Source organism: Stegodyphus dumicola, chromosome X1 (genome assembly GCF_044657685.1).
Source record: "Stegodyphus dumicola isolate Sdum_Otavi_A_Nest chromosome X1, ASM4465768v1".
Lineage (NCBI taxonomy): Eukaryota > Metazoa > Arthropoda > Arachnida > Araneae > Eresidae > Stegodyphus > Stegodyphus dumicola.
The window spans coordinates 180,329,617-180,356,675 of record NC_140780.1 but is presented as its reverse complement, the minus strand read 5'-3'; the positions used below and the strand labels follow the sequence as shown (position 1 = coordinate 180,356,675).

At 33.1% G+C, this 27,059-nt stretch overlaps 1 protein-coding gene across 8 annotated transcripts in view; it reads left to right on the top strand.

Moving 5' to 3' along the window:
• Positions 1-27,059, top strand: part of LOC118188598 (proton-coupled zinc antiporter SLC30A2-like) — a 96,357-nt gene that overhangs the window by 4,338 nt on the left and 64,960 nt on the right. For 3 of the 8 annotated variants that reach the window (XM_085807258.1, XM_035359077.2, XM_085807255.1), the window contains exon 1: positions 19,920-20,165. The exons of 2 other annotated variants lie outside the window; for them this stretch is intronic. Coding sequence is in view for 2 of the 6 variants with exons in the window: in XM_035359074.2 (XP_035214965.1) it covers positions 26,283-26,353 (71 nt within the window). In the remaining 4 variants the exon portion in view is untranslated. Of the gene's footprint in view, positions 1-19,919; positions 20,166-26,282; positions 26,354-27,059 lie in introns of those variants that run through there. 3 more of the 8 variants (XM_035359074.2, XM_085807254.1, XM_085807256.1) reach the window with 2 other exon arrangements.

Below are 27,059 nucleotides of genomic sequence, written 5' to 3'. Positions count from 1 at the left end.
TAATGAAGAAGATATTTACTTATTCAAGTCTTAGATGTTTAAAAATTTCACTGAATCTATTACAAACGAAACTTGCAAAAATATTTTTTGAAAGTGAAGTGGCGATTTTCTGTCTTTCCAGGGCTCAAACGTTTCGTAGAGAAACAATATCAGCTTCCTTCGAAGCGTTAAAATTGATTAGATCTCATTCCGAAGTTTATATTTTGTAGGATTTACAAGCTGCGCATGATAAGATTACATACGCAGGCCCGGATGGAACTAGGTGTGATTGAAAAGAATACGCAAAATGAATTCCAAAGAGAACAAGTGCTAATTGCACCTTTACGAAATATTATTCTGAAATACCAACAGGTACAGAAAACGAAATTCTGAGCAAACAAGCAAAAGATTCGACACCTCATTCGGGGAAGGGAAAGGATGAGTCTAAAGCAACACATAATAACAACACTGCTTAGAAGTGAGGGACGACACTTGTAGCAGTTCCTCATTTCAATCAAGAGTCAAGAGTGGACGTAGATCTGTAATGTAGTGATAACTGGATTGAAATATGCATGGTGCTACAGAATCGAAATGTTATCAGCATACTGTGCAGATGTAGTCTACGTAGGTTGAATACAGTATGTCGGTCACATGACTATTAAATAAAATAGGACAAATAACGTGTCCTATATCACAACAGCTAAAATAGCATGGCGTGTTATGTGTGTTTCTAACTTAAATGATAAAGTTTCTGTCTTTTAGGTTTAAAATAGTTTTCGGTTAAATAATGCTTGTGACAATCCCCGAAAAGCTCAGGAGCGTTGGTAGATCAGAGCATCCAGCCACATAAGACCGAAAGCATTTTCTGCATTTTTGAAGTTTGTTTGCTTAACTGAACATTAACTGAACACCAGCTAAACACTATCTGCCTAAGAAGGACTTCATGAAAGCCTTTTTAAGGGAAATTGGCTCGCATTTACATGAGGAAAACCATGAAAAAAATCCATGGAGCCATCCACGATTCGAAACCGGGTTGCAAAACCACTGTTCAACGGTTTAATCCATACGGCCACTGGGTAGAGCTATATCTGTGAAGTGAGTATTGGTCATGAGTTTTGTTTGCAGTTCCTTCAAAATATTCTCGAAGACCTGGCAATGTTAAGAAATAATGTTAAAGAAATTATAGTTGATTTCTGACTCTAAACTGTGAATGAATAATTTTCCCTACAAAATAGAGCAAATACTTTATAATTGTATAGTTAATAATCTTGGTAGTCGATAAAAGTAAATGACAAATATGTAGCTATGGACTTTTATAATAAAATATAATTTATATATTATTATAAAAGTAAATAATATATAATTTATATATTACTATAAAAGTAAATAACATATAATTCATATATTATTATATTATAATAATATATAAATTATGTATTATTTATATATTATTATATTATAATAATATATAAATTATGTATTATTTATAGCTATATAATTTATACTGATGCTGAATAGAAGTTTTGATTGTAGTGCGATTCAATCAAAAGGTGGGATTGATGTTGCTTCCACGGTTGCTTGTTTACACGTGCATGACGTTCAAACACATAAGTTTCTTTTCTATGTATGGCAATCTCTTTTGTTGTTCTATTAAAAATAATAGTTAGCCATGAGAGGTTTGACTTTCTATATGCTTGAATAAATTTGTATAATTAAAAGGAGGAGTCCTCAAATTAACCAAAATTTACACGCAGCAAGACAGCCTTAACAGCCTGCCAGATTTCATTTTGAACGTGATTGTTTAAAACTGCATACATTACATTAGTGATGAAATATGGCAACCTGTTGATTTCCTATTCGAATCGGGGAAAGATGCCTGTAATTTTAGCTAGTTCGACGATACTTTTTAAATAGATTTCTTAGCATCTTGTTGGTAGGACGGGGGATTTCCTTGGATTTAGTTTGCAGTTGCAGCTAAGAGCTTCCAATGGAACGGTAGGCGAAATGTTGTTGGTAAGTGGTGGTGTAGAGAAACAGGGGTATTAAATATTTTGCATGAGAGTGTTATATTATTTATGAGAAAGTGTAATCGATATTCATCAGCAACAATATCCGTCTGCACGAAGCTGGAACTGCACGACGATATTTAGGCAATTTATTGGAAATTATCTGTTCTTTTTCCCAGCAACTTTTGTCCTCAAACCTTGCATCGACGGAATTTCCCGTCTTTATTTTTCTGTGAACTTCAATATATCAATGAACTTCGTTGTAACGGAACATTTCTGAAAAAGAAATCGTTTTGTAAAATTTTGTATTTTTGTGTTAAATTTTGGGCTGCTTCGTGCTTCCATTCATGCTTTACTTCAAAGAATAATATTTTCGTATGAAATGTCTTAGATAACAGAATAAGAAGTTAAAATGTATTTATATTTCGATGTTTAACCAAAGTACCGCTTAGACTGTATAGTGGTTAGTGACGCTGACAAAAAATACAAATAGAACTGGCTTTAAATCCCGGAGAAGGCTTTGGTATTTGTAAGCGCATAGTGTCTGTGCTGCAAGGAGGCACTCAAAACACAGAGAGCCAAGAGTCCTTGCGATTGATTGGTGATAAGGTAAGAGAGGTGGCAAACTCTCGGAGAAGCAAACCAAGTGTTGTCCTCCATCAGAATTCGGACAGAGCTTAACGGTTAACAAGGCCCGGCGATCTTGCTTCAACCTGTACCTGCCCGTGGCCTTCGAGATTAGATGGCCTGGTCAGCTGCAGAATCACGTGATTTGACGTCACGTAAGGCGTCTGAACTTTCACCCTTCGCACTGCATTGTGTGGACACTGCAAGCGAAGACTTCTTATTACGTTGATTGCGTGCTGTATTTTTTTATTATTCGTGTCTTTTTTATTGCTAAATTTAAGTAATGTTGTTAAGGATATTTTCGTTCTTAAATTGAGATTACTAGTTAACTTATTTGTTAACAAGAATAACGATCGACATCTATGTAGAGCTGTCTTCATCATACCTGCACGATGTTGCGTTCCAGCATGCAAATCCAATTACGATTTCACCAATGAATAAGTATTCAAATTTCAAAAAGATACGGTAAAACGGGATTTATGGATCAAAAAAATTCCAAGGAAAATTTTTATTCCAAGTGATCGCAGCGTTGTGTGTGAAAAACATTTTCGAAAAGATGATATTATTCGCTATGATTATTTACCAACAAACGAAGGTACTTTTATTCAGATGTGCAGAGGGCATCCTAAATTAAATAACGATGCTTACCCATGCAGTTTTTCTGGTTGTCCAAAATACTTATCTGAAAGTCCAACCCCTCAGAGGATGAGCAGGGAGGAAAAAAGAACTAAGATGGAGAAGCATATTTTTAATGAATTTTTGAGAAAGGACAAAATAGCATCATTTGAGGATTTTTCTTCTATGTTACCGAATAAGTTAAATATTTCAGATACTTCAAATATTATTTTACACAAATCTGCTGCTGGTATTTATATTTTATTGCTCAGTTTTCATCCACATCCTAAAATTGAGAAAAGTATCTTTGTATCACTTCATATGGATATAGCAGTTTATCTAGGACATGAAGTTGTTCCAGTTAAAAGTAAAGAAGAACCAGTAAAGAAGTTGAACAGCATTCTTTACTGGTCAAACTTACCGAGATATATGTACAAAACATTAACATGTTTGATGTTCATGAAACTTGTTTAATGTGTGGAATTCCCTTTTCTAGCAGATTAAAAAAAAATAATGAGCACCATTTCAAATATTTGTTTAAACAATTATACTAAAGTTCTTCAAAATAATATGCATACAAAAATCGATGAAAGAAAACTTAAAAAAGTCAAGAATACGTGGTGAAACGATATGAGTATGTAAATGACATTGTTTTATTTTTTAAAAATAGTGTATGATGCAGTTCAAATATATTTTCAATAATGTATCTTTTACATTTAAATTTATTAATCCTTTTGCTGTTTCCTTATTATTTGATAATACTTCATAATTTTTCAAAATAAATTATCAATTGCGATTAATTATTGCTTCAGTATACTAGTACAGCTTGCACAGTATTTGCTAATTAGACAGAAATGATGGTTTGTTCTATGTATAGTTGTTTTGCGGTTTTCGTTGGCAAATTTATTGATTTTACGCTTTCGCGAAACATTATATGGATGGCTTTTATTTGTAAATATATTATTTATTATGCATCTACATATAAGTAATAATGTAAATATTATTATAATTATTGCTATAGATAACATATAAATATACGAAAATTATTCGTTTTCTGTAATGGTGCAGCAAAATTGTAATTTATTTAATTTAAAAATTGGGGATTTAAATTTTTTCTGTGGCTTTTGAACTGCTATTCATTTTACTAGATAGTAATTTAAATGAATTAAAAATGCATTTGCATAATGTTTGGAAGCTCTGAAATATTTATAGTTTTAAGGAAAAATAATTTTTTATGTCTTTTAATTTGCTAAATTATATTTACTTTTGTTAGTGAATTATTTATATTTCTAAATCTTTTCATTCCTTTCATTCCTCTCCTTCTCAAACTGTAAAGACATTTTTATGTTCATAAATAACAGCCTTTTTATTTACTTATTCCAAAACTTTCTTTTTTGAGTGTATCCTAACAAATTATTACAATACAGTGTAAAAAAAATGCACAAGATAACCTAAAACATGGCATAGAAAATTTCGTTAATATTTCTTAAAAAATAATATTTATTAAGTTATTAATCTTAACTGCAAATGAATATACGACCTTTTATATACGTTTTCCAGTCAAGTCTCTGGAAATTTAATTATTATGCATTATTAAAAACAAAACACTCTAAACATCGAACGAAACGCTCGTATTCAAATCTGAAGCAAAGAAAGTCACGGAAGGATCGGACGCCTTTCGTGACGTCACTCGTAGCTAACCAGGCCATGTTATCTCGAAGGCCACGACCTGCCTCAGCAAAGCAGATGAAGTGAAAAATCTTCTGTTTCGATTTTCACTCCGTGATAGAACAACCTGTGTTTCGGAGATTCAACTGAATGTTATGGTTTAGATAATTACAGGTTAAGTTTTTTTTTTTTTTTTTTTTTTTTTGTCACATTGACAAAATGTCTGTGAAGTTCAACCCTGTTTTAGTTTCTGCTATCATTACTAATATTTTGAATTCTCTTAATTATACAATTTTAAAGTTCTTTTTTGAATTTGGCGGTACTTATTGACATTATATAACAGAAACTGAAAAAAAATTGCATAGCTTTTTTTAGTTCCAAATCACACCCTGAAATTTGTATAGTGCTACATTTTTTCTATGAAGCTGTGCGCATGCAATGAGCCTCCAAGACAAGCTCATGACAAGATTTTGCAAAACAGCAGTAAAAATACGATTTTAATTTCTTTGTAATACCATAGTCAACACTTGTTTTTTAGCAGAACCATTTAGGTTTTCTATGCGTTATGATATTGCTAAGTATGCTAAGTAATTAAAGTACTTCTCTGTTTGAGTCTAAAAACTAGAAGAAATGATGGGTATTCCTATAAAAAAACCTATCTTTTGTGATGAGGGCAATGCTATTTAAACATTTATCTTGTTTAAAAAAGAAATCACACAACTTTTAGAGAATATCTTTAAGACCAAGTGTTCACTAGACTAAAATTTTAGTGAATACGTTTAGTGAATATTTGCTTTTAAAGCACAATAAACAGAATCTTTCAACAAATAAAAATGCATAATAATAGCGTCTAACATGAACTGAATAAAGCTAATATAAATATTGCAAAAATTGTACCATTAACGATATTTTGGAAAAATGAAGGAAAAAGGTTTTTTAGGAATTCTTTGAGCATTTCATCTTTACTGCAACCCACTTTCACATACTAACCCTAAATGAATTCCCCGTTAAACTTTGATTGTTTTTATAACGAAAGATTTGATAAGGATGCTCAGAGTTCAGCATATTCTATCGGAAACGATGATCTTGCTTCTCTGAAGCCGCATCCATATTTTCTGTAAATTTATCAGTGAAAGCAAAGAAAAGTACTTTAAGGGACATTCAGCATCCCGTTTGCGGAAGTTTTTGGTTAATCTTTCCCAAGTTCTACATCCTTTCTTATCTTGCGCAAATTAGTTAATACTGAATAAGCTACAGCAACACAATTATCGGTTTTCCTTTCGAAGTGAATTTATTGTGGAATGATTTTTCTTTACCTATAATGTCCAAAGGAAGTAGTTTAGAAAAAAATCAAGGCAGCTTTTTGAAACAATTAATTGTAAGAAGTTCTCTTAAGTTCTGGCTCAAACACTGGAAGATTTGGGAATGCATGTTTATTTATTGTTAATTAAATGAATAAATTTAAATGTCTGGCAAGGTTTTACGAATACCTAATAAGAAAGCCAATACAAAGGTGTATCAATACAAAGGATTTGCAAGTACCTAATAAGGAAACCAATACAAAGGTAAAGGATTTGCAAGTACCTAATAGGAAAACCAATAAAAAGGTTAAAAGCTTCAAAAGTAACTGTAGATTGAGCATTTACAACTTAAAATGACTGCATAATTGATGGACGGTCATCAGTTATCCACAGATGATATGCAAAGATTCTCTCTTTCAGGTAACACTGGAAGTAGACCGCACCTGTCAAATCTGAAAAGCATAACGGCCATGCTGAATAGCTAAAGCGAGAGATCAGAAGTCTCAGAAATGCCTTTTGAAGTACAGCCGTACTTGTGTTTGCCTTCAAATCATTTTGTTAGAACCAATATGTATCCATCAGTTGTCTTGCCCGTAGTTCTGGCGATCTTCATAGTTTAGTCTCAATACTGGCAGAGCGTCTGTCATAGTCTATCATAAACTGAGCTTCTGTTATAGAGCGTATTTGATTGAAAGCTTCCACAGCAGCAGACCGCAAGTGTATCTGCCACTAGTCCATGGTATACTAATTGCCTGACTCTAGTTACACATGGATGTAGCTATGCCGCACATAAGCACGTGCATTCTGGCAAGGCTGCCATCTCAAACTGGTAGATAAAATATGCAGCATATTGTACGTAACTGGACCGAGGAGTTTGTTTATAACTCTACGTAAACGATTAGGAATTGTATTTTACTGAGTGTCTTAAAATATTGTCTTAGAAATCCAGGTAGATTTTATTAAAGATGACACACTTTTACATGCAAATGTTTGTAAGAGAATTAAAAGTTAAATATATGTATATTTAAAAATTATCCAATATTTTTCAGAACGAACATGAGAGCCTGACACCCAAGCAAACAAATATAAATATCATTTCAAGCAAAAGGCAACGTGGACACCCAAATTAATTTATGGTAGACATTGGTTAAGAAATTCTATATTAAGAAGTAGACCGATATAAAAATATTTATTTCATTTGCTGTCGTTTCCAGTAGTCTCATAGAAGTAAACTTGTGAAATGTTCCCCATTTCAGAAGTTTCGAAGCAATCTACGAGGAAACGGTTTAAATTGGTTCTATCTGTAAAAAAAAATTGTTCACTGAGCATTCCTTGCATTAATAGCTAAAATTTTACAACTATTAAGTAAATTTACACTTTTTCCTAAATTCTTTTGAGTGAACTGGGCAGTTATAATATATCCTTTGTTGATACGATTGCGAAAAACTATCAAACACCATTCTACGAATTCAATCAAAAATAACAGCAACTTCCAGGAGCTTCTAATAGACTTGATTCTCGTAAGCACCTGTTACTGCTCTTCTATGAAACAGTTTTTCGCAAGGGAATTCCAGTTTACTTATAAACTAAGTAAAACATATCCAGTCACTTACATTGGAAGTTTCGCTCCATTTCTTTAAATTTTTCTTTAATTCTAATTTATCATAATATAAAATATTGTGAGAATCTGAGAAATTATTTGACGAAAGGTTGTTTACACATTATACAAAAAGGAACTTATCTAAATGAGATTTAGTTTCCGCATTTCTTTACCAATGAAATTAAGAGCAATTACTCCTAAATTATGGGTTACTACAACGCACTTATGAATTTAATTATGAAAACTTTATGTAAATCTAATTTTTGTTATTAGTAATAAATAATTGTATATTTATCTGGTTATAGTTAATTTATTACTACATTACGTTAATGTGAGATTCTCATTCTCTCCTTCTTCATTTCAGAGGAACTTACATGTGCGTTGTTTTATAAACTATGATTAAGATCATAAAATGAATGGCAAGGAAGGCTTATCTGCTTAAGGGATGCCTTTGTAGAGGATTTTTAAAGGAAAACTGGCTGATAAGCTGTCATGTAGTCAGCAAGTTCTCGGCATTCGAACCTGCATCGAACTGCCAGTGTTCAGTAATTTTACCGCTCGTTTCCTGTTGGACATTTTATAAATTAAGGCCGCGTTACTGAATAGTTTGTAAATTACTGACGAAAAGTATTACAGAGAAGGAAACTAGAGACAGGCAATTAGTATACCATGGAGTGGTACGAATGACTTCAAAATACTTAAGCTCGCAAAATCATCTTTAAAACGTTATTTATTGTGTTCCGACTTCCTTAGTAAGCAAAGGCGTTTTTAAAAGATTACATTTTCATACCATTTTTCACATAAATAATCTTTCTAAATATTTTAAGAGCTATAAATATTTAGTTGCAGAACTATTTGAAACTGAAAGGTGTGAAAGGACTGTGAAAGTTTTAAAATTTATTTGAAATTGTTTTTCAAGTTATATAGCTGTATGTAATTAGATTAAAATGGCTTTTTAATATATAAAATAATTATTTTATTTAGAGAAAAGCATTTAAATTATTTAGAGTTGCAACCGTCTACAGTCTCGCAAAAACCGATTCACTAATTAACATATTCTGCAATAAAATTTTGTTGAGAATGAAATTTTAAATGTCATAAATGAAACTAATATACATACGGAGAGCAAAACAGCTGAAAAAGGTAGTTGAAACAAATATTTAACTTCTAGAGACATTAGGTTACTTTTTTAGAAGCAGGATTCATGAGAAATAAGCAACGCCTTCGCCGAAAATCGAACCGCGGACCTCTGGATTCGCGCCCAGCGTGCAGACCACCACACCACGAAGGCACGTTAAGAAGGCGGGAGAAATACCTTATATAATTCCCCTTTTAAAGGGCGACTAGGGTTTTTAAATATAGTCCAAAACCTGCTACATCAGGTACGAAGTCCATTGGCCAGTTAGGTAGGAAAAATAAAAACTTGGCTAAATATGGAGAAAAAAGTAATAATTAAATAATATATAAATGCTCTACCATTTTGAATAGTGATGGATAGTGCGAAGTCTTTTATGTTTTTGCTCTATGACGTAGTCATAACTGCCTAATTTGCTAATAATTTCCTTGCTGTGTTTGTCACATTTGAGGAAGAAGTTATGCGTTTCTGAGTCCGTTGGTTTAATCTTTAGATTATTATGTAAAGTGGAGTTTCTTACGAACCAGGGAGAGTTGGCTATGATTCTTAAGGCTTTATTTTGGATTCTATGTATTTTTAATTTGTTCGTTCGAGCGGTAGCCGTCCAGGCGGGAGAAGCATAAAGTAAGATAGGTTTTATGGCCTATAAATATAAAACTCTTTTAGTTGAGATGCTAAGAGATGAGTGCCTGCCAATTAATGCATAAACACTTCCGAAAGCTTTGATTGCTTTTTCGCAGATATAATTAATATGATTTTGGAATGTTAATTTTCTGTCTAAGTGAACACCCAGATATTTGACTGAGGTGCCATGTGATATTTCAATATTATTAAGCCTCATATTTTAAGAGGCTTTCTGGTGGGGTGTTTCTGAAAATAAACAACAGTAGATTTTTCAGCGTTAATTTTGATCTTCCAGGTTTCAAACCATGGGTAAATGTTATCGAGGACTGCTTGAAGTTTGGAGATAGCTTTATCAGGATTCAAGGATTTGCTTAAAATCACCGTGTTATCGGCATAGCATGCGATGAGGGCAGGCTTCTTTAAGATAATTCGGGATATCGTTGATATACATATTGAAGAGCACAGGTGCTAAAATACTACCTTGTGCTACTCCTGTGGTGATGTTTTTGATATCAGTTAAGGAATCCTTAATTTTAACTTGGAAGGTGCATGACTGAAGATAACTGGCAATGAGAAGTATGACTTTTGGTGGAAAATTATAACTCATTAATTTAATGAGAGGGCCTGGATGCCAAACTCTGTCAAAGGCTTTTCCTATGTCGATGAAGATTCCCACGACAGTCTCCTTTTTGTTAAAACTTTCCGCGATATGTTCTACTATAGAGGTTACTTGCTGTATAGTGGAGAACCCATGTCTGAATCCAGACTGATGATCTCTAATAATGTTATGATCTTCTATGAAGGTCTGTTGATGATGAGACGTTCAAATAAGTTTCTTAAAGCTGATTGTAAGCTGATTGGACAGTAATCTGAAGTTTCAAAACCATTCTTCTCAGGCTTCTTCAGTACAAAAATAATGGCGTGTTTCCAGTTGCGTGGAAATAGATTTAATCTTAAGCAGGAATTAAAGATATTTGTGATTTAAACAATTCCTCTTCTGGAACGTTCCATGAGTGCTTTATTAAAGATGGTGTAGAAACCTGCTGTTTTTCTAGAATTTAATTCAGTAAATAAAGATTTAATTTCATTAGGAGAGGTAAGATGGTTTCTTTTATCTTGATGGGCGGAGAGAAAGTCGGCACATGACTACAGATGAGCGAATCGTTTGGGTTGTAGAACTAATTGACGGCAAACTGCTTTTCATACGTATCGGAAAATTTATTAGCAATATCTAAAGGTTTGTTAATTATTATATTGTTGTTTTTAGTAGGACTAATTTCCGAATTATTTTTCTTCAAGGCCGTTGCAACTTTCCATATGAAGTGGTGGATGTGCGAAAGGTTACTAATAAAATCTTGCCAGCTAGAATCTTTATAATCCGCCTTTAGTTTTTTGAGCTGCCTGGATGCTTGATTCAGGCGAAGTTTGTCATTAGGATTTTGCCTTCTCTGTAATTTTATTTTTGATATGAACAGGTAACGTAAATTTATGTACGAAAACCAGAGATCTAGAGTTGTTAATGACCGATAAAATATTGTTGTTAAGTACTTCTATTGCAGTTTCAGTTTCATTGCAACCTTTGACATTATTATTCATAGAAATATTGTTATCGAGAATGTGGTTGACAGTTAATTTTGCTATGTAAAGGTGGTAATTCATGGCCAAGTTCCTGGAGCGTATATCTAATGGGAAGATGATCTGAATTGAGTGCATTATCAACACTGAGATAAAGCTTAATTTTAGAAGTAATAAGTATATCCAAAATATCAGGATTAAAGGATGGGTTGCTAAAATAGTGGGTAGGCTCCGTAGGAGCATGAATTCTGATATCGTTAAATCAGCTGTAGTTATATAAGTTAATTCCATTCTGATTTGTTCTTCTGGAGCGCCAAGAAGGATGTTTACAGTTAAAATTTCCAGTAAATTTTTCAAAATTATAATCTTCGGGGGTTTCTTTCCCATTTATATTTGAATTAGTTTTCGTACGAGAGTTACTTGAATTTTTAGGAGGTGCCGCGGCAGCAGTGGCGTATGATTGGCTGTTAGCTTAGTTGAATTATTTTTGATTAGCTCCGAGAAGCCGACAGAAGTCTTGCGGATAGGTGCCTCTTCATTTTCTGTTATCTTCGAACAATCAACGCTGCATTCCGGATGAAGCCCTTTGCAGAGTATACAAGTAGCAGCTATGGTTTTTACCATTTTTAATGAGACACTCTACAGTTTTATGAGAATCCAAGCATCTAACACAACGCAGGGGGTTGTGGCAAGCTCTCTGAGTGTCGCCGTATCTCTAACAGTTGAAGCACTGCGTGGGATCCGACCTTGCTCTTATAAGATACAATTCGCACACATATATCTAAAATTTTGCATAGTTTCCCTATACCTTTTCCTGCGTCTGTACTCGGAGCGTCTGTGTAAAAGGTGGATAGATTTATCAAAATGCCATCATGCATTCTTTGTATTTGTTTGCAGAGCAATATAGAAATATTTTGAGGCTCTATATCTTCCTTTACTTCATCGGCCGTGAAAACAGATTATAAGCCTTTTATAATTATTCTTAGACACTTGTCCGAGCTTAGAAGAAAAGTATGAAACAGAATTGCTTCCCTTTGAAGCTCATCTTGTAGTTTTCGATAATCGTTGACATCAAATACTTTAATTTTGAGGTTTTTGCCCTCAACCTTTCCTTCAACCTTGTCTATTTTAAAATTTTCTTTTATCTCTTTTGTCAGATCCTTCCAATTAATGTTAGGTTGGGTGATTACTAAAGGGGGAATTTTCCTTGCGTATTTTTTCGGTTGTTGGAAGGGAGACTTATTTTTAGAAGCAGAATCAGTTTCCTCCATGTTATTTTCATCTAAGTGTTCCTTGTTTGAGAGGGAATCGAATTTAGTGCTTGTTTTAAGGGGGAGGGAATTCATCTTCTGATGAATTATTCCTTTTTCTTAATCGTTTGCGAGGGGCCTGAAGCCAATCTGAATTGTCTGAATCAGTGTTAGTTTTAGTTTGTGAAACTGTTATGCTTTCGACTTTACGCCTAATTCATTCAGTGTTAGGATTCAATAATACAGAGTTGTAATAATCATTAAGTTGCATTCTTAATGAGCGAAGCATTCGTTCTTGTTCCTCTGCAGGAACTCCATTATTTTTCTCATTAATTAGGTGATTTAAAACAGCGATTTCTTTTTCGAGCGTTAATTCTTTATCCATAGTCCTAAGCTAGACATTCAAATTCTTTTTCATACCGTCAGCCATGACAAGCAAGAGTCAATAGATCTTAAATGCTCTTTCAGCTAGCGTCGTTGCATCGCGAAAAAAAAGCAAACGAACATACTCACTCAATATTCAAGGTTTCTGAGCCAAAGCTTCACGTTCCCGCCTTTTACGAGCAATTACTGCAAATACGCAGGTAGAAATTTAAAAAAAAAAAAAAAAAAAGTAGAATCACGTGTATGACTCTCAAGTACTGAAGTACTCGAAACTCGTGCTGTCATAGCCATGTTTCTTTCAAGAAACTGCGATACGCGATACTGTTATTCTGGGCTATACTGCCTAAGCAGTACTTCTCAAAGCAATTACAGAGTTCCTAACGGAACCTTGGAATGAATGGTACATTGCGGAAAAAAATATGGGACCAGCTCCATGTTTTCCGTTCTACTGGTCGGATTGACGAAACTCAAATTGCGTTTTTCATGTCTCGAAAGCGCGACTTAGGATATGCATTAGATTTACAGTGAGAATTCTTTAACACGAAACTGACGGGACTGAAATATTTTTTCGTGTTAAAAGAATTTCATGTTAAAGGATATTGTAAAATTCAACAAAATTAAGATTACATTATATATATATATATATATATATATATATATATATATATATGCATGTATTTAATAAAAATCAATAAAACAAAACCATCTACAAAAACTTAATTTAATGCAAAATTGTCAAGATTTTTGAAAAACAAAACATTTATTGAGTTTTTGGAAAATCTGATTTTTTCCCCCTTTTTTTTAGCATCAAATTGTCAACAAATTGTTCGATGTCATCCCTTTTGTTATTCATTTCACCATTGGAACGTGCATCTAAATAACTACGCATACTTTTCATGATGTTCCTCATTTCGGATGACGGGGGAACAGAAGCAGCATCATTCATTTCATTTGGAATCTGCATCAATGATATTTTTTGAGCTTTGAACAAAGTACAAAATGTCTTTGTCTGCCGTAATTGCAGCTGTACACACATTATCATCATCTAGTGCAACGAATTCTTCCGATGATACAGTAGAACAGCCCAATAATACAGAAACTTTCTCAAACATTTCATTAAGTGCCGGTTCAGTTTCAATATCCTCTTTCTCGATTTCTTATGGCGCGAAACAAACTCACTGATTTTTACACACACTGCTATATACCGATCACCGAATTCCAAAACCAACTGATGAGAGATGAGATCTTTGTTTTTGTGTGGCGTTTGTAGGGGTGGAGAGTTGAAGTAACTTAGATAAACAAAACTGACTCGTGTCACAGGCTATTCCCAGGGTATTTTAAAGCCAAGTTATCTTCCATTCTACGGCACATATGAAACTATATATCTTTCATTCCACACCCCTCTTAAATCTCGCCTGCGTGGCTGGTGTTTTCCGTATTTTGTTCATTCGCAGAAGGGAAATCTTTTCGTGTTAAACGATTTTCGTTTCGTGTTAAAAGGGGAAAAAATGCATGAAAATACATAGTTGTTTGTCGGGCCGTTGTTATTTCGTGTTAACCGATATTTCGTCTTAAGCGTTTTCGCGTTAAACGTATTTCACTGTATACATAGCATTGTTTTAATATAGTTATTTTGACATAAAATCTGACTTTTTCTGAAATGACATGCCATTTATTATTATTATTATTTTTTTTTTTTCGATTCTAGGACTCAAATTATGCCAAATTGCCAAGTTTTGTAAAAATCGCACGAGGAGTTATTAAAAAATTAGCTCTCAAAATTTTAGCTCCTCAATGTTAATTGAATTCGGTATATTTTCTTAATATCTTTTTTTTACTAAACTTATTTTATTCCTCCTTTCACATTTCGAAATTTAGGTTCATTCCAAATAAAATTCGTCCATTTTTTTTTTTTTTTTTTTTTTTTGTGATTTACATTTAAAATTTCTATATTTTATAAGTAATTTTTATAAATTTTTCGAAAAACATTTTGAATTATAACCTGTAAAATTTTTATCATCATCTTAAAGTAGATGTATTTCTAGGTACATCTGCAAAAAATTAGAATTTTTTATTCAAAATTTTCTAAGATATACATGAATTTACTTTTTGGCGCGTTTTGAAATTTGGCATGTTTGTTATAAGCGATAATAACACCATTTACGCACTTTGTTAAAATTATTTCAAAGTATGAAAGATGACTTTTTATTTTCCGCTTGTCTGCAATGAAAAAAAGGAAAGGAAAATAAGTTGCTGTAAATTAAGAAGTTCGCCAAGTTAATTATTTCTTGGCGCAAACTGAGAAAAATTTTCCTAAAATTTTGAGTTTCTGCATAAATTTCGCTCCAAATTTTACAAAATTCAATATTTAGGCATAATTGGAGTCGTGGAATCGAAATATGGAAACAAATCAGCATGCCAATTGAGAAAAAGTCCGATTTTGTGTTCAAATACCTATATTAGAACAATGCTATATATATAAATCTAATATATATCCTAAGTCCCGCTTTCGATACATGAAAAACACAATTTGAATTTCGTCAGTCGGCCCGGTAGAACGGGAGATATAGAACTGTCCCTTTTTACTTCCTTGTACGAAGTAAAAAGGAAGTATTGTAATCGCGAAAAGTTTCAGGCAGCATATTTCAACGAAAATATCCCATTTTGACCTCTTTCAAATGTAATTTAACGATGTACTTCCGTGATATATGTACGTAAGGACAGAATAAAATACTCTTTTCCTCCAAAAAAATTATAAAACTGCTTTAAAATGAATTCTGAAGAGAATTTTTCGTGGCGTCTGTACGAACGTATGTACGTACGCACGTACTTACATACGTACGTATCTCGCATAACTCAAAAACGAGTAGCCTCAGAACGTTGAGATTTTGTATATAGGACTGCTATAACATGTAGATGTGCACCTCGTATTTTGGTTGCAATCGGCCGCACCAAACGTATATAAATATATTTATATATATCCACTCTGTTACCCGGCTCAGTGATCTCAGTTTCTTTACTCTTATATGTTTGTAAATTGTACATTTTTTGCTTTAAAAATGATTGAATTATGTTGTTCTTATCTTCCGGTTAAGGTTTTTATGTCTTTAGTAAATCTGTATGCAATACTTTTAGAATTATCAACAATTTTATAATTGTTTAAGTGCCGCTAAGCCTAATAATGTTTTTGATGGCGGCCCTTTGCTCTTGTTTACATTTGAAACAGCAGGATAGCGGATTTGTTGCCAATATAGAGAAACTTAGCTTCGCAACAACAAAGATAACGCCTTCATTTATTATTTAAATCATGCTTAATCTTTTCTGGAATTTTTTCGAGGAAATAAGCCTTTAAGATTGACTTCGTAATTTTTAATACAGATATTTTGAGTTTTTATGTATTTTTGCCTTGTCGCGAAGTGAAAACTGAATTAATTGAATGAGAAATACTCAATCGTCTGTGAAAAACTGTTTCTTTTTTGTTTTGTTTGCTTAATTTCTTTTATACATCGTTCTAGCTTTATTATAGTATTTGAATAGAACATGTGGCAACGATTAGATAATTCTTTAAATGATATAAATTTTGTGCATTCTGAGTTATAATACGAACGAAATATAATACTGTTAAGTGAACCTAGCGCCAGAGTGTCGCTATGGTAAACAAAGTGAATTTTAAAGAATGCATTTATTCTATTGTGGTTTATGCGGTGTCGGCGAAATAGGTTTAATTCAATCTAATAAGTTGAAATGAAATGCAAGAAAAAATGCGTATAATTTAATATTCCGTACAAGGAAGTCATGTGGTGTACACATTAGATTTTGTTTTCGCAGTGAACATGAAATGTGTCCGTCGTAGGAGGTCTTGGATGGTGAGAAGAAGAGAAGAGGCGCTTTGCTTCTGTAGCAGCTAGCTACGTCACACGTCTGGTGCCATCTATAGCACCAGGAGAAAATTCAGGTGAGTGGCGGGGAAGATGAGTGTTTTTCAACTGTGAGAGTAGCATCAACTTCCAGGTGACGGTGTCCAATCCACGCAACACAACAGAAAGGAAATATCCAATATTTAAGAATTTATATCATGGAACCTAAGAGACAGTTCGGCGATGAGTAGGTGAGCTATGAAACCGCATGTCAGGTCTCTTGTCGTAAAAAATATGCAGAAAGAAGCATGAAAAATCGTCCACTAAGATTTTATAATTTAGGAGTGCAGCGAAGCAATAGTATTGGCTGCTATTTTGTCGAATTTGGCATTAAGCTTGTTTAGGTATTTCATTATCGTGTCAATTTTCAAATCATGGTGCAGATTTTCATTTTGTATAAAGTAAAGGCCACTAGTGATAATACGAAACAGTTTGTTTTGTAGACTCGCAATTTTCAGTTCATTTTCTTTCGCGCTTCCCAGACTGGTGACCTGTAAGTAAAGATCAGGCGGATGATAACCTTATAAAGTCGTAACTTACGGGCAAGATCGGGTCTTAAGTCACTTGAGCTCTCTCAAGATCCAAAAGCCCTCAGCTCAAGTACGCTACGAGTTAATTTGCATTCTGGTGAGAAAGATTAAAATCATAATAACTGGTTAGTTTAACATAGGAATTTTACAAGATACGAGTTAAAACCCAGCTAATAATACCACAGTTAATTTTTCAGAACATATTTTTTGTTTGCAGAAATGAAAGCAGCGGTACCTGTTTTAATCAAACAAAATGAAGATGTGAAAACGTAAGCAAGATATCTTTCTATCTTCATTTTCTAACTGAAAACTTTATTTCATTATACGAGTCGTATTTGAGTATTCATTATATCGTATTTGAGTAAGTTAAAAGAAGCGGTTATAACTTTTGTAACACTTAGTATCCAAATAAAGTATAAATTCCACAAAAATTTCATCAGAAGTGTCTAATTTTAGATAATTAGTTATTTCTGGACACTGAGAGGAAGTTGCTTCAAGTTTAAATCTTTTAAAATTATTCACTTTCTTAAATTTACTGGAACATATAACTTATACTGGGGAAGTTGCATTAAGAATAACTTGATGCTGTCACGATATCTGGCAGAATTAAAATATTACGTAAGGTCTTCATTTGATGGAAAGGTATTTAGAACTTGGCTATTCTTTCTAAATAAAAAAATTAAACAATCAAGAAAATTTTGAAAAAAAAAAAAAAAAAAAAAAAAAAATGGCGATTAAGGGAAAAAATACAGAAATTATTTCAAAATTAGAATAGTATTTTTTACGTTACTGTTTATACTATTTCAGAGTTATTTTTCGGTTTTTAAAAAGATTTTTGAGGATTTATTTATTTTTATTTAACCAGTTATTTTATGTTAATAATTTTACACTCTTTCTTCTTTTTCGTTTTCTTGCCAGAATGCAAATTTTAGCTCTCGCGTATTCAAATGCGGTATAAAGAGCTAGTGTTTAAAGGAAGATTTTTAGATGGTTGAATCAGAGCATGTTCCGTCTGCTGATGGCCACGTTACTAGTTGAATCTCAGCGACAGCTGTCTGTCTGCGGCGTTGCATTATTCTTGCCATCAGAGCTTGTCACGCCGTTTTTAGGTTTGAGCCAAGTTACGCATTATTCATTCTGTGTAGCCTTTGGCTAACTTACGACTTAGTTTAAATTTGAATTCATTAGTTTTGAGTTACGCTATAAATGTTGGCTGTTTTTGTGAGTACAAGAAGTGTCTTCTGTTAAGTTACTGAGTTTCAATAAAAAGGTCTTTTACACACTTCTTACGTTCTCTGTCGTCTTACTGAACATAGCCATAAGTCGCTGAGTTTCAACTTGAATCTTGAATTAGTTTATGCTTCCAAAGAAAGTCATACAGATACTTTTCGATTTTTTTAAAAATTTATACGGCGCATTATAACCCTTAAGGTTGTGCGCCAGAAAACCCGTCACCACCATAATTTAAAACTGCAAATCATTACTTGTAAAATTTTTCTGAAAATGTAAGTCTAGGGTTAAACAAATTGTGAAATGAATATTTTGATTTAAGAACATTAACCACTAATGAAAGTACAACTATAGTTAATTCAGCTGTATCTAGGGGCATGTATTTACCTCTTTGCCTCAGGTGAAAAAGTATCTAGACATTGGGCTGCTTTTAAGTGTAATTGTTTTAGAGCTTACATAACTTTACATTTATTGGATGATTAAATAGTTTTATACATGCCGACCCAAAGCTAGAAAAACACCATATGTTTCGCAGAACAAATCTCTAAGAATTACTTACTGAACTGAACAAAAATTTTTCATATTCAGACAATTATACTTTTACAATACTAAGACAAGGCGCTTACTGATAGACCAGTGGCTGAATTCTAAAGCGTAAAATACTGGTAATAGAATACCAAACAACTGATTGGCTTCGTTTGATATATTTGATTATGACAAAGCACGTGAGAGCTATCTGCCTACGGACATAGATGCCTTTTGTGGAGGACTTTCTAAGAGAAACATGTATTGAATCTACGTTACATACAAGGAAAACCACGAAAATGTCCTTCGCCTGGAATAGGACCCGATCAAAGTACCAGTGTTCCGCGACTTTACCTCTCGGCTACTTGTGGATTTTCCACATAACGGACTGACTCAATGAGATTTTCGTTGTTTTTTCTGCGTGCAAAGTAAAAAACAAACAGATTCTTTTTCAAAAAGTTCTTCCTAAAGGCATCTGTCCCCATAGATCATTACTTTATTTCAAAACTTTCAGAAATTATCTACATTATGCAAATAAATATATAAAATAGTGATAGTTTAAATTTTGCTTATATTATTTCGATAAGCCTGCCAGAATTTTGTTTGTTGTTTCAAATACGCATGCCAAATATTCCCACACATGTGTGTATACCTTTAATATAAAGCCAACAAATATCGCTTCGAAGCTGATTTTCAAGATACGTTGCTAGTTTCAGGTAATTTTAATTTTTATTACTTTTACGCTTTCATTTTGAGTACAACTTATGCATCCGTTGATAAAATAAGATAAATATTTCTTTAATGCCACAAGGGGTTATCTTCCTGTTGTAATCTAGAGCTTCTGTGTGTTTGCGACAAAATATCTGTGCTAGTAAGAAGGAGATTTTCTTACTCAATTGGTTCGTTTGAAGAAGTGTAATCTGTGAAATCATTCGCTAAAGACGATCCGTCAAATGTAAATATTACGAGCTCTTGAAAGCTCTGTCGGTCCACCGCGCTGACAGATGATAAGAAACTCACCCAACTTTTCAAGTGATTTTGCTTCGGCCGTTGTTCGATTTCGGTGTACTGAGATGAACGTGTGAAAATGTGCCGTGTGCAGAAGTGTCACATTTTGTTAAGGAAAACCAAATCGTCAGTTTTTTCCCTGCAATATATGCGTACATTTTGATCTGTGACAGAAGCTCAAAGTTCACAAGGTATTTTTAGTTACTTTTATTTATTTAGAGAAACTTCCAACAATTTTTGATACCATCTACTTTTAGAATTTCAGAAAATCATAAAGACTGGAAGGAATTCTTATGTAGGTAGCTGAAAATTTTCAGTTTGAAGATTATTTTTTAATCATTACACTTTTCTTGTATAATAAACCGATATTTTAAATTATCATTTAATTAAATATATGCCAGCAAACTCAAAGGCTCTTCCTAAAATACCTTTAATTGATCTTAAGAAAACATAAAACTGTATTGCGTATAATCAAAATTTTCGATTATAACAGTATTTTTACCTTTAATATGACTATTTAATATTCCTTCTGCATCGCTTAAACTGAAAAATTATGTACAGCTATTTCAATGAGTTAAAGCTCTGAAAAATTACCCTGGCAATGAAGGCTTTACATAAATATTGAATCTTGTATTGTATTGCATTGATGAATATTTTGTTACCTTATTTTTTATAATCTACGTTTGTATGATGCTACAGATTTAGATTTTAATGTGGTTTGGCAAAGCATTAAAATAATCTGATGTCTAGTACGGTATTTTGGCCAAAACCAGAACGTGATTTTCATTTTGCTAGCAATGTATTTTTACAAATTATTTTTCATTTTCGTGTCTCTGTTACTTGAGAACTTTTATATCAAAATTTGCTGCTTATCTATTTTTCCATCTTATATTTGAGAAGGTTTTAGTTTTAGCTGCAGTTTTCAGTTACGCCTTTAGTTTTGAGCAGTTTTTAGTTGCAAAATATTACGCAGTGATTTATGTTACATATCAAATTGTGTCCGAGCTCTAGTAGGTAGATGCTCTAAATTTTAAGTTTCTGCAAGTTCTCTTGTGTATAAAAATCAAGAATATGGATTTAAACATTTCTGAATTTGCTTTTGTTTGCATACTTTTAGTTGGCACTTATTATAACGGACTACGAATGTTTGTTTATATCAACCAAATTTCAACTAATGTTTAGTAGTCAGAATAATAATAACGCAACCAGGGAACTAGCATTGCTTGGGGTAGTACCTTGACAAATTTATAGGGCGTAAATCCGTTACACTTCATGTATTTTGATTGGTGTGTCCATGACGAAAATATCTAATATACAATTGCAATTTAAAAATATATAAATTTATCTGTGAATAAATGTTCGCCTAAGTTTGAAGTTTAAACATCGCCGTTTCTGATTTCATGAAATTAAATTTCACTTTTTTTCCCCCTGCAATATATATCAGATCTAATATTTTATTTTTAAGGAAAAAAAATTGAAAGTAATTTGGTGGGATTATTTGCATTCTGTTGGAGTACTGTATAATTTAAGTAAGCGCACTCACTGCTTTTAACATAAATACGAGATAATTTCCCTCAGAAAATATGCATCCCACCCTCTGGGAGGATAGCTCTCGTGAACTTTCCTTTAATCAATTAACTAACCCACCAAATTGTTTTCGGTTTTGGAACAATATATGAAGAAGATTTTTTGTTTTTACATTATGCTGAGAATGAAGTCCATCAGTGACTGAGAAAACACAAATGAACATAGATAACTATCCACCAGGCGATTGAATGAAATGGAGGCCTACAAATTATGTGATTTTTCCCACACACCGTGAATATTAACTGGTTTTCATTAGAAAGTCTCCAAATAGACATTCCTGCCAACATAGGGCCTTCAATTTGCTATGTACCTAAATTGATTCCTATTATGACGAAACATTACGCTCGTTTTACTGATGACAAAATTTCACAAAGTCCCGTTAAATAAAATAAAATACGATAGGAAAAATAACTTAAGTTTTATGAAATGTGATATAAATATTTTTTTTTAATCCGCTTCTTCAAAAGCACACTAATGTTATCTGAAATCCACGGAGTGGTTAAATTTCCTAAACGCTAGTAGTTCTAAGTTCTGCGATAAAACGTACCGGCTATATTAGGTTTTGATGATTTTATCGTATGTAATGTAAATATGGATCATATTTCCTTAAAATATCCTCCACGAATGTATACCTGTATGTACATAGTCTTAGCGGGCTTTGCTATAATCAAATAATTTAGTCTATCTATCGTAACCTGAGCCAAATGCTCAAACTAAACAGGAAAGAAGCATTTGTAAGGTGTTTCTTATTCAATAGTTCTTATTTCAATAGTTATCAAAATATGAATAAGATAAATTTTAAAAGGTACCTCATTTGGTGGATTGTGCTTCCAGATATGAGCGGTTAAGAAAATGTATGTATAGAAGTTTGCGAGTTGTTTTAAAAGATTTTGTTTTAACTTGCTTTGACTGAATTTTATTAAAAGCATTAAAAGGTCGCAGTTTTCTGTGAAAAATACAAACCTTTAATACTGGAATTAATGACAACTTATATAAAACTCATTCTACTAAAATGAATTATTAAATACTTATGGCATTCAAGGGAAAAAAATGTATATTCATTTGATACTTACGTATTAACCCGTCGACCGGGAAACTATCGCCAAGCAAAGCGATTTAGCGCCATTTATGGATAAGTGTGTCATAATAACAGAATCATAACAGCTGACCTTTCGACTGATTCTAGATAACGCAGCTGTAACTATATATATGCACACGTTTGGTACCGCCGATTGCAGCGAAAGGAAAGGTGCATAACTAGATGTTATAGGTCTCGTCTACAAAATTTCAACGTTCTACGGCTAATCGGTTTTGAGTTATGCTTGATTCGTACATATGTACGTACAGACATCAAGAAAAAGATCCCTTTTGAATCCGTTTTAAATCTATTTTTACAATCCGTTTTGGACAAAAAAAGTCTTTTATTCTGACCGTACCTACAGATGTCACACAAACAAATCGTCCAGATGAATTCGGAAGTGGTCAAAATAGATATTTAAGTTGAAATTTAATAACCGAACGTTTTCGCGATTGCAATAATTTTGCGTAAAAATGACTGGTACTTGTGTAATATCCCGGCGACCACGAAATTTGGCTACGGGTCGAACCTTGAAAGTTGGTGGAAATACAGTCAAATTTGAGCCAATGGTTTATGCGGAATTCTGAAGAAATTGACCCTTCTTTATTTAATAAATAGTGCCTATTCGACCTGCTATGTTTTTGAGCTTCGTAAAAAGATTTTCAACAAGTTCTACCATTTTGTTAGAAACTTCGATTTTATAAACTCGATACGTAACGTAACTCGTACCATTATAAACTCGAATGATATATTAATAAACTCGATAACTTCGATAAACTCCCCGCAAGTCGAATATAAATGTATTACTGTTTTGTCAGCCATATTCGGCTAAACAGTGCCCATTAAAATATTTTTTTAATAGTAGAATCATGACTTTGAAAATAATCCACTGCCTGTTATTCTGTAGAAGTCAGGTAAAAAATGTTAAAATTTTTTCAAAATGCAGTAAAAATACGGCAATAACAATTTATATCCTTATTCGTAAAAACAGGTTAGGTTATTTAATTACGGCAAAGCCTCGAGGGCTATCTGCCTAAAGGGACGGATGCCTTCGTGGAGGACTTTCTAAGGGAAACTGGCTCGTATACACGTTACACATGGGGAAAACCACGAAAACGCCCATGCAGCCAGCCCGTTCGCGGGATTCGAACCTTGGACCGAACTACCAGGGTTTAGCGACTTTACCGCTCGGCCGCTGGTGAGCGCCATATTCGTAAAAACAAAAAGCTGGCTTATCGTTAATCAGATATACTATATAAAGGCAGGGTCCGGACGTTAAAGACAGGTATGAGAGTGAGAAACAATTGAGGATACACCTTACTTTTACTTGATAAATCCAACTTTCAATCGAAATAACACATTAACTAGAAGTGAAAACGTACTTTTATTCTTAGACATAACAAAAGGTTTAATTAGCAGTAAAAATATAGAAAAATCTAAAATAAAAATTTTCAGAGGCATTTCAAATAAACATAAGCAGATTTTTACCTCAAAAGAAGAAAAAAAATTGAAGAGACACCAATGAAATTTTCGTTTAACTACCACTAGATTTTATTTCTGCTTGCTACTATCATAATCTAAGTTTGGGCAATTTTATCTCACACTTTTTCGACTGTTATTTTTGTCTTTTGAAGTTGGTTATGTGAATTTAAAGTCGCAATTTTAAATGGAAAAATGACTCCTCGGAGAGAGACCAGTATTGATGTAAGAAAATTTATGTTAAGTTTATTCAAGAAAGGAAAATCTTATCGTGAAATAGCTGAAATTGTCGGTAGAAGCCACTCGTGTGTACAGAAAATCATTGGAAGATTTAAAAACGATGGATTAATTGAAAATAAAAGTGGAAGAGGAAGGAAAAGTATTCTGAGTGATGTAGCCAAAAGGGAAATTTTGAAACATACCAAGATTGATCCTAAACTAAGTACAGTCAAACTAGCTGCAGAAACTTCTCGAATAATGTGCAGAAGTGTAAGTATTGAAACTGTGAGAAATGTGATTAGACATGCTGGATACAGCAGTCGAGTAGCTAGAAAGAAACCATTTATAAGCTTACAAAATCAGAAAAAGCGTTTGGAGTTTGTAAAAACTCATCAATTGAAGACAGATAACTTTTGGAAGAAAGTTATATTTAGTGATGAAAGTAAATTCAATATTTTTGGAAGGGATGGTCGTCGTACCGTTTGGAGAAAGCCGAACACCGCTTTGGATCCAAAAAATTTACGTCCTACAGTTAAACATGGTAGTGGCTCCGTCATGGTTTGGGGTTGTATGGCTACAAATGGGGTAGGAAATTTAGTTTTTATAGATGGCATAATGGATCATAAGCTTTATATAGATATACTCCAATCTTAAAGAAAGTGCAAAAAAATTGGGTTTAGATGGAAATTTTATATTCCAGCACGACAACGACCCCAAACACATGGCACATAATGTCAAAATGTGGTGTCTTTTTCATTGTAACCAGCAATTGAAAACACCCCCACAGTCCCCTGACATCAATGCCATGGAAAATTTGTGGGCCACACTCGAAACAGCGGTCCAAAACCACCAAATTAGGAACAAAGCCCATTTAAAGAAGTGTTACAAGAAGAATGGGATAAAATATCTCCAGATACAACCAAAAAACTGGTCGAATCGGTACCAAGACGTTTGGAGGACATTCTAAAAGCCCAAAGGGTATGCAACCAAATATTGAGCCCACCAGCAGCCGAGCGGTAAAAGCCGCTGAACACTGGTAGTTCGTTCCGGGGTTCGAGTCCCGGCGAACGGGCTGGCTGCATGGGCGTTTTCGTGGTTTTCCCCATGTGTAACGTGGATACGAGCCAGTTTTCCTTAAAAAGACCTCCACGGGGCATCCCTCCCTTTCCGTGTAGTGCCTAAGGGCGGAGCACGTAATAAATAAAAAATAAATAAAAAACCAAATATTGACACTTTCTTTGTATGTGATATATCACAAAAATTTCATTGGTGTATCCTTAATTTTTTGAGGTAAAGATCTGCCTATGTTTATTTCAAATACTAGTGAAATTTTTAATTTTAGATATTTTTTGTTGACTTTCGTTATTTTTACTGTAAATTAACCCTTTTGTTACGTGTGAAAATAAAAACACGTTTTCTCTTCTAATTAATGTGTTCTTTCCATTGAAAGTTGGATTTATCAAGTGAAAGTAAGGTGTATCCTCAATTGTTTGAGCGACTGTATATCCCTTACAGGTAAGGCCTTAAAGTCCGTAGCTTTAAAGACCGGACCCGGCCTTTATTTTCGCAATCGTTGGTCGCAGTCATATACTACTTCCAATTATAGAAGTGCGTTAGACGAGAAAAATATTCATGTTTTGGCAGTGTTAAATTAAAATAAAGGAAAGAAGATTAATTTTCGACGAATAGCAAAATCTAACTTTTAATGCGGTCTCCCAGTTCCCATACTTAGATTTGAGGAAGTTTTATACTTGTTATGAAAAAAAAATAAAAATATAAGAAGTTTGATTCCCGTACGACAAAAATTGACCGGAATTTTTAATTTCAAAAGTTTCACTTTTTAATGTCATTTTCAACTTGCCTTGGGGAATCGTTAATTAAGTTAGAATAATTCGAGGAAATAAGTTTAACTGATGTGCAACTAAAAATGTGTATAATTTTACAGGCCATTCAAGGAAGTCATGTGGGGATGATGATGATCAGATTTTTAGTTTGAATGATCAACTAATAAAAAAGGCAAGTAGAATTCAAAAGAAAACAATTTTTTTGAATTGTGAAAGCAAAAAGTGAAAGAAATTTGATAATTTAGTATATAGCAGTTTTATATAATTAAAAAGGTTTTCCATCTGAAAGAAATAGTAAGTGCGTATTTTCCCGGCATATTTATTGTATATACTGCCGATAACATTGAATTGATTATGCGTATAGCATCCTTTCTTGCATCATTTTCATTCACTAGCAATTTATAATCAGTTTGCAGGAAATCTAAGTCTTCATACACAAGTTTAGAAACTAAAAAACATTTTGAACTTTTGAAAAATTGAAAAAATTTGAATTTGAATGGAAGTGATTAAAAAGTAATCTAAAAATTATCAATGCCAAAACATATAGCGAAATGCAGACTTTTATTAAGCTTAACTGAATAATAGGAGAAAATAAAGCTTAACTGAATAATAGGAGAAAATAAAATTACTAGAATCAAAGTACTTGACAAAAGAACTATGGATACTAAAAATTTAATATGATTATATAATCTCAGGTGATGGTTCAGACAATGGCTGACTGATAAAAGTAGCTGAGAACTCGTAGTATTGTCCTGCATTTGATTTCTGGTTACGAAATTACTTAACTCTGGAGTGTTTCTCATACGTAATCATGAATGTTAGCCGGTTTCTCGCAGAAAGTCCTGCATTCAAGTGTCCCGCGTTACACAGATATAAGT